Genomic DNA, 12,854 nt, shown 5'->3' on the forward strand with positions numbered 1-12,854 from the left:
GTGATTTTGAACTGTATAGTCTCAATCAACATGACTGTTACGGTTTATTTTCCAGATTAACCAGTGTAATAGATCTGATAGTGGCTATCTGTGTGATATTTGCCATGTCTTTTATACCAGCCAGTTTCTTAATATTCCTTATTGAAGAAAGAGTCAGTGATAGTAAACATATGCAGTTTGTTAGTGGTATTAATCCTACTATATATTGGATATCAACGTTTGCCTGGGATATGGTAAGTGATATGTATTCTGCTGTTTAAAGGGATACAGTCTGTGTTAGCTCACAGGAGAACAATTCAAGAATTAAAAATTACTTAAAAGGAACAGATGCGACATTCTTTTTGTCCAGTCAAACTTTAGTCTCAGAAACAGAAATATTTTTGCTAAGCCAATTAGTAAAAGTGTTCACAGCTCACCGTCAAAATTTGAGTCCAGATTTAATCTGCGTTTGAATGTTGATATGATGACTCGTCATTTTAAGATAATCTGTTATAGGCTGTAAAGAATAGATATATGTAGAAATAGTGAAGAAAATTCCTAGTTTGAAGTATTTTTAAAGGAATTATGAGATTTCCTTACATTTCTAGTACATCTGAAGACTATTTACATATATTCTGACTCAAATCAACCCATAAATGGCGCACCTTTCCCTTTAAGCAATACAATTTATTTTTCAACAAATGTACAAATGGCTATATAAGCTCCACAAGCAAACTTTTTGTATGAGGGTGTGAAAGGCCACACTGGGCTGACTCTTAGAAGCACTGGCTGTGGAATCAGAATTTTTCTTACATTGAGGTGGATTCTAACCCTAAGCACCTAATCGCATAGCAGGTATCATATCTGACATAATTTTATGAGTAAATTGAAGTAAAGCAATTTTATTTTTCAGGTGAATTATTTAGTACCAGCCACATTATGTGTGTTAATATTTTTGGCCTTCGACCAGGAATCATATGTTTCTGCTTCTAATTTCCCATGTTTACTGGCTTTGTTGTTCTTATATGGGTAAGTGTAGATTCTTAAGTAATATTTGTGTGTCAAAATCAATAATAATTAATACTATAAACCCAGAAGTAATGTTGATGTAATGTAGAAATTTTCCTTCTTGATTACCACATAATGGTCTTATTTTAAATCATTGAGCTGTGGTGACTCGTTGAGTTCCCCTCATTGAATACTACATGGCATTGCCAATCTTCATTAGCGCAAGTAGGTAAGAGTAGGATGTAAAACTCCATTCAGTAGTTTATCTTATTGTAAACAAACTGAAAGCAAGATTGTTTGTTCTCTGAGGTGACACAGATAGCTGATAAAGCAATAAGTTGTTATATTTCAGTTGGGCTATTATTCCATTGATGTATCCATTCTCAAGACTGTTCAGTGTGTCTAGTTCAGCTTTTGTAACAATATCATGTGCCAACGTATTCCTTGGTGTAGTGTCCACCTTGTCTACTTTCATAGTAGAATTACTAGAACAATCAGATAAGGTAAACAAAATTTATTAAGTAGTCATGCTCTTCCAGGTCATCACACCAAAACTCAGGCAAATCAGGTTTGAGTTTTGATTCACATTCTATAACAATTCAGTAGAAATTCAAAATGTTTCAGTTGTAGACTACCAATGACAATAGCTGCAGTATATTTTTGTATTTACCAATTACTATTTGATTTGAGTCACAGATTGTTGTGATATATTGTAATTTTGACTGACAAACTGCGTTGCGATACAGCATAAATTGAACCCTCTTATACTTATAGGGATGTCTGAAATCATATACAGCCTCTTTATTTGGACATTCCAAGTAATAATAAATCCAATATATGTCTGGCTGTAAAGTTTAAATCACCCTTTATTCATTAATTTGCATGAGATTTTCAACTATGACCATAGTAGTTTTCTCCAAATAAGCTTTTCGACAAACAGTATGGATAGTTTATATCAACACAGCTTTATGGAACATCAATCACTGGTTAAAGTATTATGCAATGTTTCTCCCTGTCGTCCTCAGGCACATAATGTCGAAACGTTGCATAAAACTTAGACCACTGATTGTTGTTCCATAAAGCCCTGTCTATATATCGTGCTCACCATTGCTAAATGCCATTCAAAGACAGTATGGATATTTTTGGAAAAACAAAGGTATTTAGCAGTAAACAAAATAAAATGTGATTTTCTATGAAATGAAAATTTACTTTTAATTGCAATGTAATTCAAGATCATGCAAAAATATTTTTAGTAGTATCCAATAGATCAGAGAATTTTTTATAATTAAAAAATTAATTTAGTTAGAGAAGTCAATTATATTTTATTAAATGTTGCTATATATCTATTTTAGGAATTGGCTGATATTAATACGATATTAAAATCAGTATTTCTAGTTCTACCACATTATTGTCTAGGCCGGGGTTTGATTGATATGACACGTAATCAACTACAGTATGATCTCACCAAACAATTCTGTAAGTAATATCACTAAAAGAGGCAGTCTGATTTTTCAAGCAGGTTGTGAAAGTTAGGTGCTCAAATTGATAATTTATCCATTAGATTTTTTGAAAGTTTTGATTACAAGTATCTTGCTGTTAATTTTTAGAACACCAAAACTATTTAAAAGGTTTATGTAAAATATCTAAAAAAGTCGCAGTAGAATTTTTTTTTTTTTTGTCCTAAATGCACCTCTGTATAACTTAATTAGTTCAAACTGCTTTTTTTTTAAGTAGATACATAGAAAAAAAAAAGCATTAAAAATCTTTTCATGTATATTTTACATTGTTATGAAATGAAAAAATCCTTCATACTTAGCTAAAGGGAGATAACTCCAATGAATGAAGTCATAATAGTTTTAACTTTGTTCTGTTGCAAAGAACATTGATTTTACAGTGTTCATACAATTTTAATAATATTCAAAGATGCTATGTATTGTCATTTCTTTGAATGCTTTAAAAGTGCTTAAAGATTTGTTTCCTTATCTTTTAGTATCAAATTAAGCAAACTACTTGATAAATTGGTGTTTGTAATGAATTATCATGTATTCTTAATCATATCTTTATTTTCTTATATTGTGTGTAATTAAGAGTTCTAACCAATCATAAATGTCCATGTATGTACAGTCTGGATAAACAAAAACAGACCTTTTGACCTTTCTTGATTGGTCACTCATTGGAATTCTGCTGGTAATTCTCTTCTAATTGAGCTAATTATGAATTAATTATGGACATGTGAGACAAACTGGTATTTTTTCAAGTCATTAGAGCACCTCTTCTTTCTATTCATATAATTATTAGCTGTAGCATAAATGAAAATAAGGGAACCCATCTTTAAGTGCTACATAGTGCTTCTATTTATAATGGATATTATGCATTATTTGAAGGTTAATTATTTATTTTCTATTTTTTTTAAGTTCCTGATGCCAAACCTTCCAATATCTTAGCTTGGGATTTAGTTGGTCGTAATTTATTTAGTTTAGCCATGTTAGGTATTTTCTTCTTTATCTTAAATTGGCTTATTGAATACAGATTCTTTATCAAACCAAGGTATGGTTCAATTTTATTACTATTTTGATACAATTATTTAGAATCATTTGCTTGTTGCAAGGGAATGTTGGTTCAAAATTGGTTTTGCCTTTTGCATTCGTAGTATAGTATAGAATATTGGGAAAAAATCATCTTTTGAGGCTGATATTCCAGACTAAAGACACCCAAGTCACAGATTTTGTTAAAATTTGCTCATTTGATGCACAGTAATACAGCATCGTGTCCAAACCACACCCCCATTCATCATACTTCCATACACAAGTGCGAAAAATTATGAATTCATAGCTAATTATTATCCAATCAAAATTGCCCCCATTGTATTGCTAGCAAATTTCAGCCAATCAAAACAAATCAATCGTTATGACGCTTTGTTTGCAAACATAAACTAAATGAAAGCAGCGTGGCATTACATATTTTGATGAATATGGACAGTACAGAATTGAGTAAGATTTTCCTTGAAGAATTGAAGCCGAGAGAAAATCAAACCTTACTTTGGAATATCAACTTGGAAAGAATGTGTTCTTATCTCTTTAAACGGGTGGTGGAAAAGCTGTGTTGTGTTTTGTTTACATGACCTCATTTCTTTTCTACCGATCTAATTGGCCAGATTCAAATAGGACCAATCTCATTACCACGCCCCCAAAACGAAGTATAGTGGGCTTAGTTTAATACAGGTTAATAAGACCATGTATTTGTGATACGATAAGTAATACAGAAACATCCCCTCTATGGTTAAAGGGAAATCATGCAACTTATATACAATTTATATTTTAACATTAATTTCAAAGCGGATATAGAAGTTTATGACAATCTCTCAAGATCTAATTTCAATCTACGTCCCATGATCTTAAGTTTTCATCACTGTAAAATAGAAACATTTATTATCTTTTCTTCATTAAGTTAAGTTCTAATTGTAGAGTTGAAGAAGTAAAAGAAAGTGAGGATACCAATGAAGATATAGATGTCTCAAGAGAAAAACAAAGAGTGCTATCAGGAGAGGCAGACAATGATGTTTTAGTTCTGAAAAACCTTTCAAAGGTGAGGCTATCTCCTTAAGGATTTCTGTACAAATACTTTAAAAGCAGCCCAATGGTGATAATGGCTAGTTTTATTGAGATTTTCCCCCAAATTATGTTAAGCTTGAGCTCTGCCACAATGAAACTTGGATACATTATAAGAAATTCTATTATACATAGCTAGATCTTAGACAAGTTTGACCTTTTCGAAACACCTGATGGTACTTTTCTTTGGAGGAGTCCTCTACTATAATATTTGTACACTTGATTTTGCCATGCTTTGGACGAGATTTTATTAACGGAATTGTCTTGCTTATACTGATTTTTATTATTCAATTGTTAATTGTGATCATTAATTTTTATGAAGCTCATTTTGGGCACAATATGCTATATTATCTATTACCTTTCTATGAAAATAGCAAAATTTTTAAATTAAAAGTTACTTTATATAAACAAATTAAAATTTTTGGTTGTAAACTCAATGTTGTCTGTGATAAATAGCTTCTTTCCTATAGTACATTATGCCACTCCTCTGGTAAAATTTCCTCTTTGCACATGGCATGGCATTGTCCATTTTCATTAGCCCAATTAGGTACAGATTTTAGACTCTTTTTCATTTCATCTCCTAAAAGTGCTTCAAATTATTAAAGCAAACTGTGTCTTTAAGGTATTTTATGGAGCAAGGAGGAAGAAATTGAAGGCTGTAGACAATCTATGTGTTGGTGTACCAAGAGGACAATGTTTTGGTTTATTGGGTGTCAATGGAGCAGGAAAGACCACAACATTTAAAATGTTAACAGGAGATGTCCCTATTACTGGTGGAGCTGCTCACATCTGTCAGAAGAGGTAAGCTAACATTGCTGTGTTAATGGGAAGGATTCAAGTTTGACTAAAGTTTCCAATGGGTACAGGTGCCTTAATCACGTGTCACCAAAAAAAGATGACATTCCAAGTTGATCCCTCTGACTGGCATCACTTACAGACTGGAATTGAATTAACCAAAAGTAATATTTTGATCTGGGGTCAAGGCTGGTCAAGCCTTTGTGATTCAGAAAAAATGAAAATAAAATGAATGGAGTTTTACATCCAACTTTTCTGAGGGATGAGGGCAATTTTGCCAGGACAGGGGCATGCGTCTGCTCAAGGGATCTTTAACGTGTACAGCTTGTAGCACACAGGGCTTCATTTTTATTGTCCCATCACTGACAGGGGGAAACCAGGTTGAAAAGTCTGAAGGCATTATCTCAACCTATACCGGGATAGAACCCTGGACCTTCAGGTTAGCGAGGAAGCATCTAACTCACTGTGCCACCGTGGCTCCCGCTTGTGATGTGAGTAGCCACCATGCCACCTTAATTCCAAACCAGGAATAATTCATGTTGTTTGTTTTTATATTTAAAGTGTATTAAAAGAGAAGAATGATGTAAGACAGCTTATGGGTTATTGTCCACAATTTGATGCTCTAGATAGCTTATTGACTGGTAGAGAACATCTAGAGTTTTATGCTAGAGTTCGTGGTATTGATAGATCTGATGTTAAACAGGTATATTGACTTGATTTTTATTTCTAATTCTTCTTAGTTTGAAACGTAGGTATGCAGTTTCCCTCAGTGTTTGCCAGCATCAGACGCAACTTCTAGTCAGAACCTGGAGAATATTGGGGTAAATCCTTTTTTCCTTGACCCTAAAACTAGGTTTCTCTACTAAGATGTTTAATTAAATTGAGTAAGACTTTTCATTTGAGTAATTAAATGATGAAACAAAATATAGATGCAGAATAAGAAGATCCATGAAATATGTATACTGGAGGATAATCAATTTTGTGTGGTTAGTTGTGGTCTGAATATTTTGCTGAGTACTATCCCTTAAGATGATCTGATCCTAGATGTTCTAATGCTACGTTCGATACCACTCGTGAAAATAGTGTTTACAACTTTCTCGAAGTGCGAAAATAGTGCACAAAACTAGAGACTGTTCAGACGATATTCATGACTTTGTAACTAAGGATGGACGACGAAATAATGTTAGCCATTTTTCCATGAGGTCAAAGGTGAAGGCCTTTGAAATTATGAAAATGGAAGTCGTAAATTTTTCTCTATATTCACGACTTCCTAAAGTAGTAAATACGAGAAAAACCTACTATCGAATGGAAATTCACATCATTGACCCTGTGAACGCAGCTTAATTGTCATGCATCGTGTACTATCTACAAAATTGACTTCAAAATATTATCAAAACCCATATATTTGTTGACAATGGAAGAAATGATATAATCACAATTATTCCTCTTTTACACTCTAAATAAGGCAATTCAAGTAGCTCGTTTCACCCTACTTTAGTTTATAATGTAATTCTTGGCTAATTTAATGTTTACTAATGAATATACTAACAAGATTGTGATGATGGTTTTATATTTGTAGGTAGCTGATTGGGCCATTAGAAAGCTAGGTTTGGTACAGTATGCTGATAAGTCAGCTGGTACATACTCTGGTGGTAATAAACGTAAACTCTCTACAGCTATATCATTGATTGGTAATCCACAGATAATATTCTTGGTATGATATTCTGTACTCTATAAAGATCAGTCGTTATTTATAAGAATTGACAGAAATATTTTAAAGCAACCTTCTGAAATCATAAGCTCTCTTAGTCTTAAAAATTTGGAGAAAAAAATCCCACAAAAACATTGGTAATTGATTAGATTCTTTAGATTATCATCTGTAGATTTTATTTGATTGTAGACAAACTTTATGTCAAAAAAACACATAAAAACAGCATTGGTAATTGATTAGATTCTTTAGATTATCATTTGTAGATTTTATTTGATTGTAGACAAACTTTATGTCAAAAAAACACAAAAACAGCATTGGTAATTGATTAGATTCTTTAGATTATCATCTGTAGATTTTATTTGATTGTAGACAAACTTTATGTCAAAAAAACACAAAAACAGCATTGGTAATTGATTAAATTCTTTAGATTATCATTTATAGATTTTATTTGATTGTAGACAAACTTTATGTAAAAAAACCCACAAAAACAGCATTGGTAATTGATTAGATTCTTTAGATTATCATCTGTAGATTTTATTTGATTGTAGACAAACTTTATGTCCAATGTTTCTTCTGAAAATGAGTAGGGTAGACTGTTAGTGTGTTGGCATGTATTTCATTCCACTGTAATTCATTCAAATTTGAACAGGATGAACCAACAACTGGTATGGATCCTAAAGCTAGAAGATTCTTATGGAATTGTATAACTGATATTGTTAAAGATGGTAGATCTGTTATATTAACATCTCATAGGTAAACATTATACTTGATATCATTATTCTGTTATGTTGGGGGCTCTTCCACTCTTGATGTTATATTTACTGCTCAGGTCCAATTGTTTGAGAGTTATCCCCCATTAGCAAACCAACTGTCCAATAGCAGGGGCTAGTTTTGGATATTGTCAATTATGACACGATAGATATATATCGTGATACAAGGGTCACGATATGATACGATAGATATCGTGATATGGGGTAATGGGATAAAAATTAACATTTTATCTTCAAAGTTTCTATATATATTAATTCATAACTTTATAACTGTGATATTTGGTAATATAGTTGATGGAAGTGGCTAGTGTCTACTGTCTTAAAAAAAAGTTTCTAACAATTTTAGTGAAAACAATTGTTATATCATAAAATAACTTATAAAAATCCCCACTTTTTTTATGGAATAAAACGTATTGCCAAGTATCAATACACGACTTCACGATACAATACGGCATTGTGGGATGTCGTATCATGATACATCGATTCACCAATATATCCTGCCAGCACTAGAGGGGGCACTCGATTAGTGAGTTCTACTAATTAATCACTTAGTGCTCAGCACGAACCAAAGAGATCATAGAGATAAGCTCTTGAATCTTGCCCATAAAACAAGACACTTGCATTAGTTGCAAGCTTTATAAATTACCAAATTCCTAAACAGAATTGCCTAATCCCGACTATCAGTAATCAGCTTGCATATGAATATGGAATCCAAGGATTGACTTAAAGGTGTTGATGAAAAGGAAAAATTGGGATATATGATTGCAGAACAGTTTGACTCAAATCATATCTTTTCTATGTAATATTGTAGTATGGAAGAATGTGAAGCACTATGTGGTAGATTAGTTATTATGGTTAATGGTAAATTTAAATGTATTGGTAGTACACAACATCTCAAAAATAGGTTGGTATTTTTATAATTTATGACACATGCACTAGAAGACCCCCTAAAATGTACTCTTCTCCAACAACAAATTGCCACACCCCTGACACCCCAGTGTGAAACCCCCAGGGGCTTAAAACACCCCAAGTTGGGAACCAAGTTCTTGCAGTTACAAAGTTTCAAATGGTATATAAGTAACCTCCATTTTTTGTTACAGATTTGGTGATGGTTATACTCTAACAATAAGAATCTCAGGTCAAACACCAAATATGGAACCTATAAAACAATATATCATGGAACACTTCTCACAAGCTGTGCTCCTAGAACAACATAATAACATGGTTCAGTATCAACTAAAGACCAGCTCCCTATCATTAGCCAAATTATTTAGTTCTCTCCAATCAGCCAAACAAGAATATCACATAGAAGATTATTCTGTTACACAAACCACCTTAGATCAAGTAAGTTGTCTCTAATTGGGTGTGCAGAGCTGTGATGGCACGCATGCCAAAGGTCCAGGGTTTAATCCCAGCATAGGTCGAGATGATACCTTTGGATTTTTCAACTCGGTTTCCCCCTGTCAGTGATGTAGGATTGAGAGACTGACTTGGAAAAAGTGTCTAGTTGTTCAAATTGGACAATAAACTGAAGCCATATGTGCTACAGGCTGTGCAAGTTAAAGTCCCTTTTCTAAATGGGTGTGCTTGATTCACTGTTCATGACAATGTTCTTGAGGTGACTTTATTTCGGTGGTGGAACTGGTGGAAGAGTCATGCAATGATATTTGTGTAACAATCAAAACAAATCATAAACACAAAGAAAAAAGAAAAATAAAGAAAATTGAGCTCGTCCTATCTTTCCAGTGCTAAAAACTTACAAAATAATTGTCCCTTTCCAATTGCAGGTATTTATTAACTTTGCCAAGAAACAGACAGATATTGAAGAGACTGTTGATAACGAACTAGATATAGAACTCAGAGGTAATTCATTATTTAAAACTAATTGCTGGCAACTTTCTTTTGTTGTCTTTTGTTCCACAATGAATTCACTGTCCCTCTGCAAGGTGCAGAAAGATAAAGATAAAAACAGCAAGTAATTTCATTGAAATATTTTGTCAACAGGAAATAATCAGTGCAATCAAGAATAAAAAAAAAACAATCTATTTTGACAAGAGTAATCTAAAAGATTCTTGCGGGTCATGTGCAAATATACCATTTACATATGGATTGACTGAAATAATGAGAGATGACTTTTTATAGGTCTCCAGACTTTCACTGACTGACAGAAATCCAAGTCCATCACTTTAACCAAGCAAATAATATCATATTTCTTGGCATAGAGAAAATAGCTTGTGAGTCTTATTGACTAGGTTTGTGGCACTTTCTGCCTGCTCTCCTTATGATTCATACACACGCCACTATTTACAATGAGGTACCCCCCTACCAAGAAATAAGACGGTGGCCTGGCCTCCCCTGCTCCTCACCCCCATTTGAGAATTGCCTAGTTCCATTGACAATTATTCTGTCCTCTCTCCTAACAGGGTTCGCACAGCCTTGAAAAACGCTTGAATTCCGTCCGTTGCCTTGAAAAACCTTGATTTCAAAGAAGTCTTTGAAAACATCATAAAAAACCCATTTTCTCTTGAAAAGTCCTTGAATTTTGAGTCAAATTGTGTATATTTTTATCATTAACCCCATTGTCAAATATTAATTATCTTTATTGATTTCACAGTTCAGAAGTAAGGTACATGTGTATTCTGTCAGACTAATATCCTTGAAAAGTCCTTGAATTTCAAAGCCCAGAGTCCTTGAAAAGTCTTTGAATTTTTGAGGCAAAGTGCTGTATGAACCCTGTCCTAAAGATTGGTAGAAACATCACTACTTACCGTTTCCTCAGAAAAAAACAAAATAAATAAAACTCCATTTATAAGCTGTTTAGTTGTAAAAATCATATATCAGTAATATATTTAAAAAATTTTTTTTTTTTTTCAGAACCAAGATCTAATGCGATGTATGATGAATACAGTTTAACTGGTAGTACTGCAGAATTAGTACGTCCAGATAACTTTAGAAGTAGTATTCGTTCCTCAGATAGTAGAGGTTCTCAGATGGCTGATGTCTCAGTCGCCTAAATTTAGAGATATTTTTTTTTTAATTTTGATAGTACTTAATTTGGATGTATTTTTCTTTTTTTTTTTTTATATTTGCTGAACCAGCTGAAATAGCTCGTTTTACGCTATTCAAACCATTTTGTAGAATAAAATTACATCTACCATTAAAGAAAAACATGCAGGCAAAAATGATTTCATGTCTATTTTGATTGGATTGTACTTTTATAAATACAGCCAATCAGAGGCCTCGACAGAAAGTCTGTGAACACAAAGACGTTGGATTGCCATTTTTGGTGTTAATTTGGGTCTTGAATATATTTATATTTAAATAGTCTTCAGAAGTACAAGAAATGTACGAAAATCATATAACTCCTTCTAAAATATCTCCAACAAGAAATTTCACTTTCTATTTCTATAGATGTCTTTTCTACATATTGAAAATTGGAATGGTGGAAATTGATGCTATCAGTGTCCCTGATACACATAAAAATTTAGATAACCTCTTTACAACGCCTTTAAATGCTTTCTACATATAATATTCTACTAACATAAATTGTCTAATTAAGGTGGAAAAAATACATGCAGTTAATGATTTATCTTTGTCAGGGGCTATTTATCTTTTTTATTTTATGGAAACTGTTCAGAAAACATGTATTTTTTCCCTTCTATTCATTCATTTCAATTTCTTCCTCATTTTGTTCCAAACAAAGAACACAACTTTAAATAAACAAATTATACTTTAAGGTGAACTACCTCTAATAATGATAAAAAAATTGAAACTTTAAAACTTGATTAAAATGAGTCTTTGCATATCAGTGGATTTACCTGGTGTCATAATTATACAACAGAATCACTCTATAATCCAATAAATCCATTAAACTTAGTAATAATTCATCAAACTATGTAATTTTGAAACATGCTGAGAGGTCGTATTTCTTAAAGCGACATTTAGGGGTTCACATTAAATAACAGAGCACAATTTCATTCCACTTAATGATGACAATGTAAATTGTTGAAACGTTGTTGTATAAAAACTAAGGAGTAGTATACATACCATAAAATTGTGTTCCGTTATTTAAAATAAAAAATATATATCAAACTTTTTCTACCTTAGGGATGACCACCGAGTTTTATATCTAAATAAGATTGTAAAGAGGTTTTCTAAATTTACTGACGTTATCAAACATTTAGTTTTAGCAGAATTGCAGGAACCACCGATGCCTGATTGAAAATGGAAATGGTGAAAATTGATGCTATCAGTGTCCCTGATACACATAAAAAATTTAGAAAATCTCTTTACAATCCCTTTCAGAAAAAATGTTTTTAAGATATTAATTAATAAATATATCAGCCCGGTCAATATTTCTAGAGATTTTTCAATTTGAGATTTTTATATCTTTTTGCATTTTATATTCCATAATTTCTGTTAATATGTATTTTCAAATTGTTGAAATCAGTACTATTTTAATACTGAGATTTCAATTCACACAAAATATGAGTAAAATCTGATATCTCAAAAAGAGAATGGTTTATTCAGTTTTCACAACTGTTGCAGCGAACTATAAACATCAGTGTACTTGACAAAGGTCAAGATATGAAAACTGACTTGTATACCCTTGAGTTATCAGGTTTTATTTGAATTTGTCATATTAAGATTATTGAAGAAATCCATAGAAATAAAGCGCAAAACAAGTGCATTATTAACTAGGCATTGACAAAGGTTTAAATATGGCTTATCCACTTTAGACTTACTCAGATATTTTTTTTCTCTTGTGATTTTGTTATATATTTTGTGACATTTTTCTTTTGCTCAAGTTTTTCTTGCACTAATTTATACATAATAGTTTTATTTTAGGTTATAAATTGTGTGTGATTTAAATGTAATAATGCACCATGTGATAGTAAAATTTACTATTATTATTATTATTATTATTATTATTATTCTGTGATGTTTTGACTGTTTACTTGGATAATAAAAGTATGACATTAT

At 32.1% G+C, this 12,854-nt stretch overlaps 1 protein-coding gene across 1 annotated transcript in view; it reads left to right on the forward strand.

Moving 5' to 3' along the window:
* The window catches only part of LOTGIDRAFT_212836 (hypothetical protein), a gene marked incomplete at its 5' end in the record, with an annotated part of 41,441 nt that extends 28,587 nt beyond the window's left edge, over nt 1–12,854 (forward strand). The window contains 15 exons of the mRNA XM_009049680.1: nt 56–233; nt 893–1,008; nt 1,340–1,490; nt 2,340–2,463; nt 3,402–3,539; nt 4,463–4,572; nt 5,218–5,396; nt 5,952–6,093; nt 6,970–7,104; nt 7,751–7,854; nt 8,683–8,775; nt 8,972–9,215; nt 9,659–9,734; nt 10,746–11,673; nt 12,430–12,854. Of these exons, the coding sequence (XP_009047928.1) occupies nt 56–233; nt 893–1,008; nt 1,340–1,490; nt 2,340–2,463; nt 3,402–3,539; nt 4,463–4,572; nt 5,218–5,396; nt 5,952–6,093; nt 6,970–7,104; nt 7,751–7,854; nt 8,683–8,775; nt 8,972–9,215; nt 9,659–9,734; nt 10,746–10,885 (1,930 nt within the window). The 3' untranslated portion in view covers nt 10,886–11,673; nt 12,430–12,854. The remainder of the gene's footprint in view (nt 1–55; nt 234–892; nt 1,009–1,339; nt 1,491–2,339; nt 2,464–3,401; nt 3,540–4,462; nt 4,573–5,217; nt 5,397–5,951; nt 6,094–6,969; nt 7,105–7,750; nt 7,855–8,682; nt 8,776–8,971; nt 9,216–9,658; nt 9,735–10,745; nt 11,674–12,429) is intronic.

The sequence above is a fragment of the Lottia gigantea genome (genome assembly GCF_000327385.1).
Source record: "Lottia gigantea unplaced genomic scaffold LOTGIsca_14, whole genome shotgun sequence".
Taxonomy (NCBI): domain Eukaryota; kingdom Metazoa; phylum Mollusca; class Gastropoda; family Lottiidae; genus Lottia; species Lottia gigantea.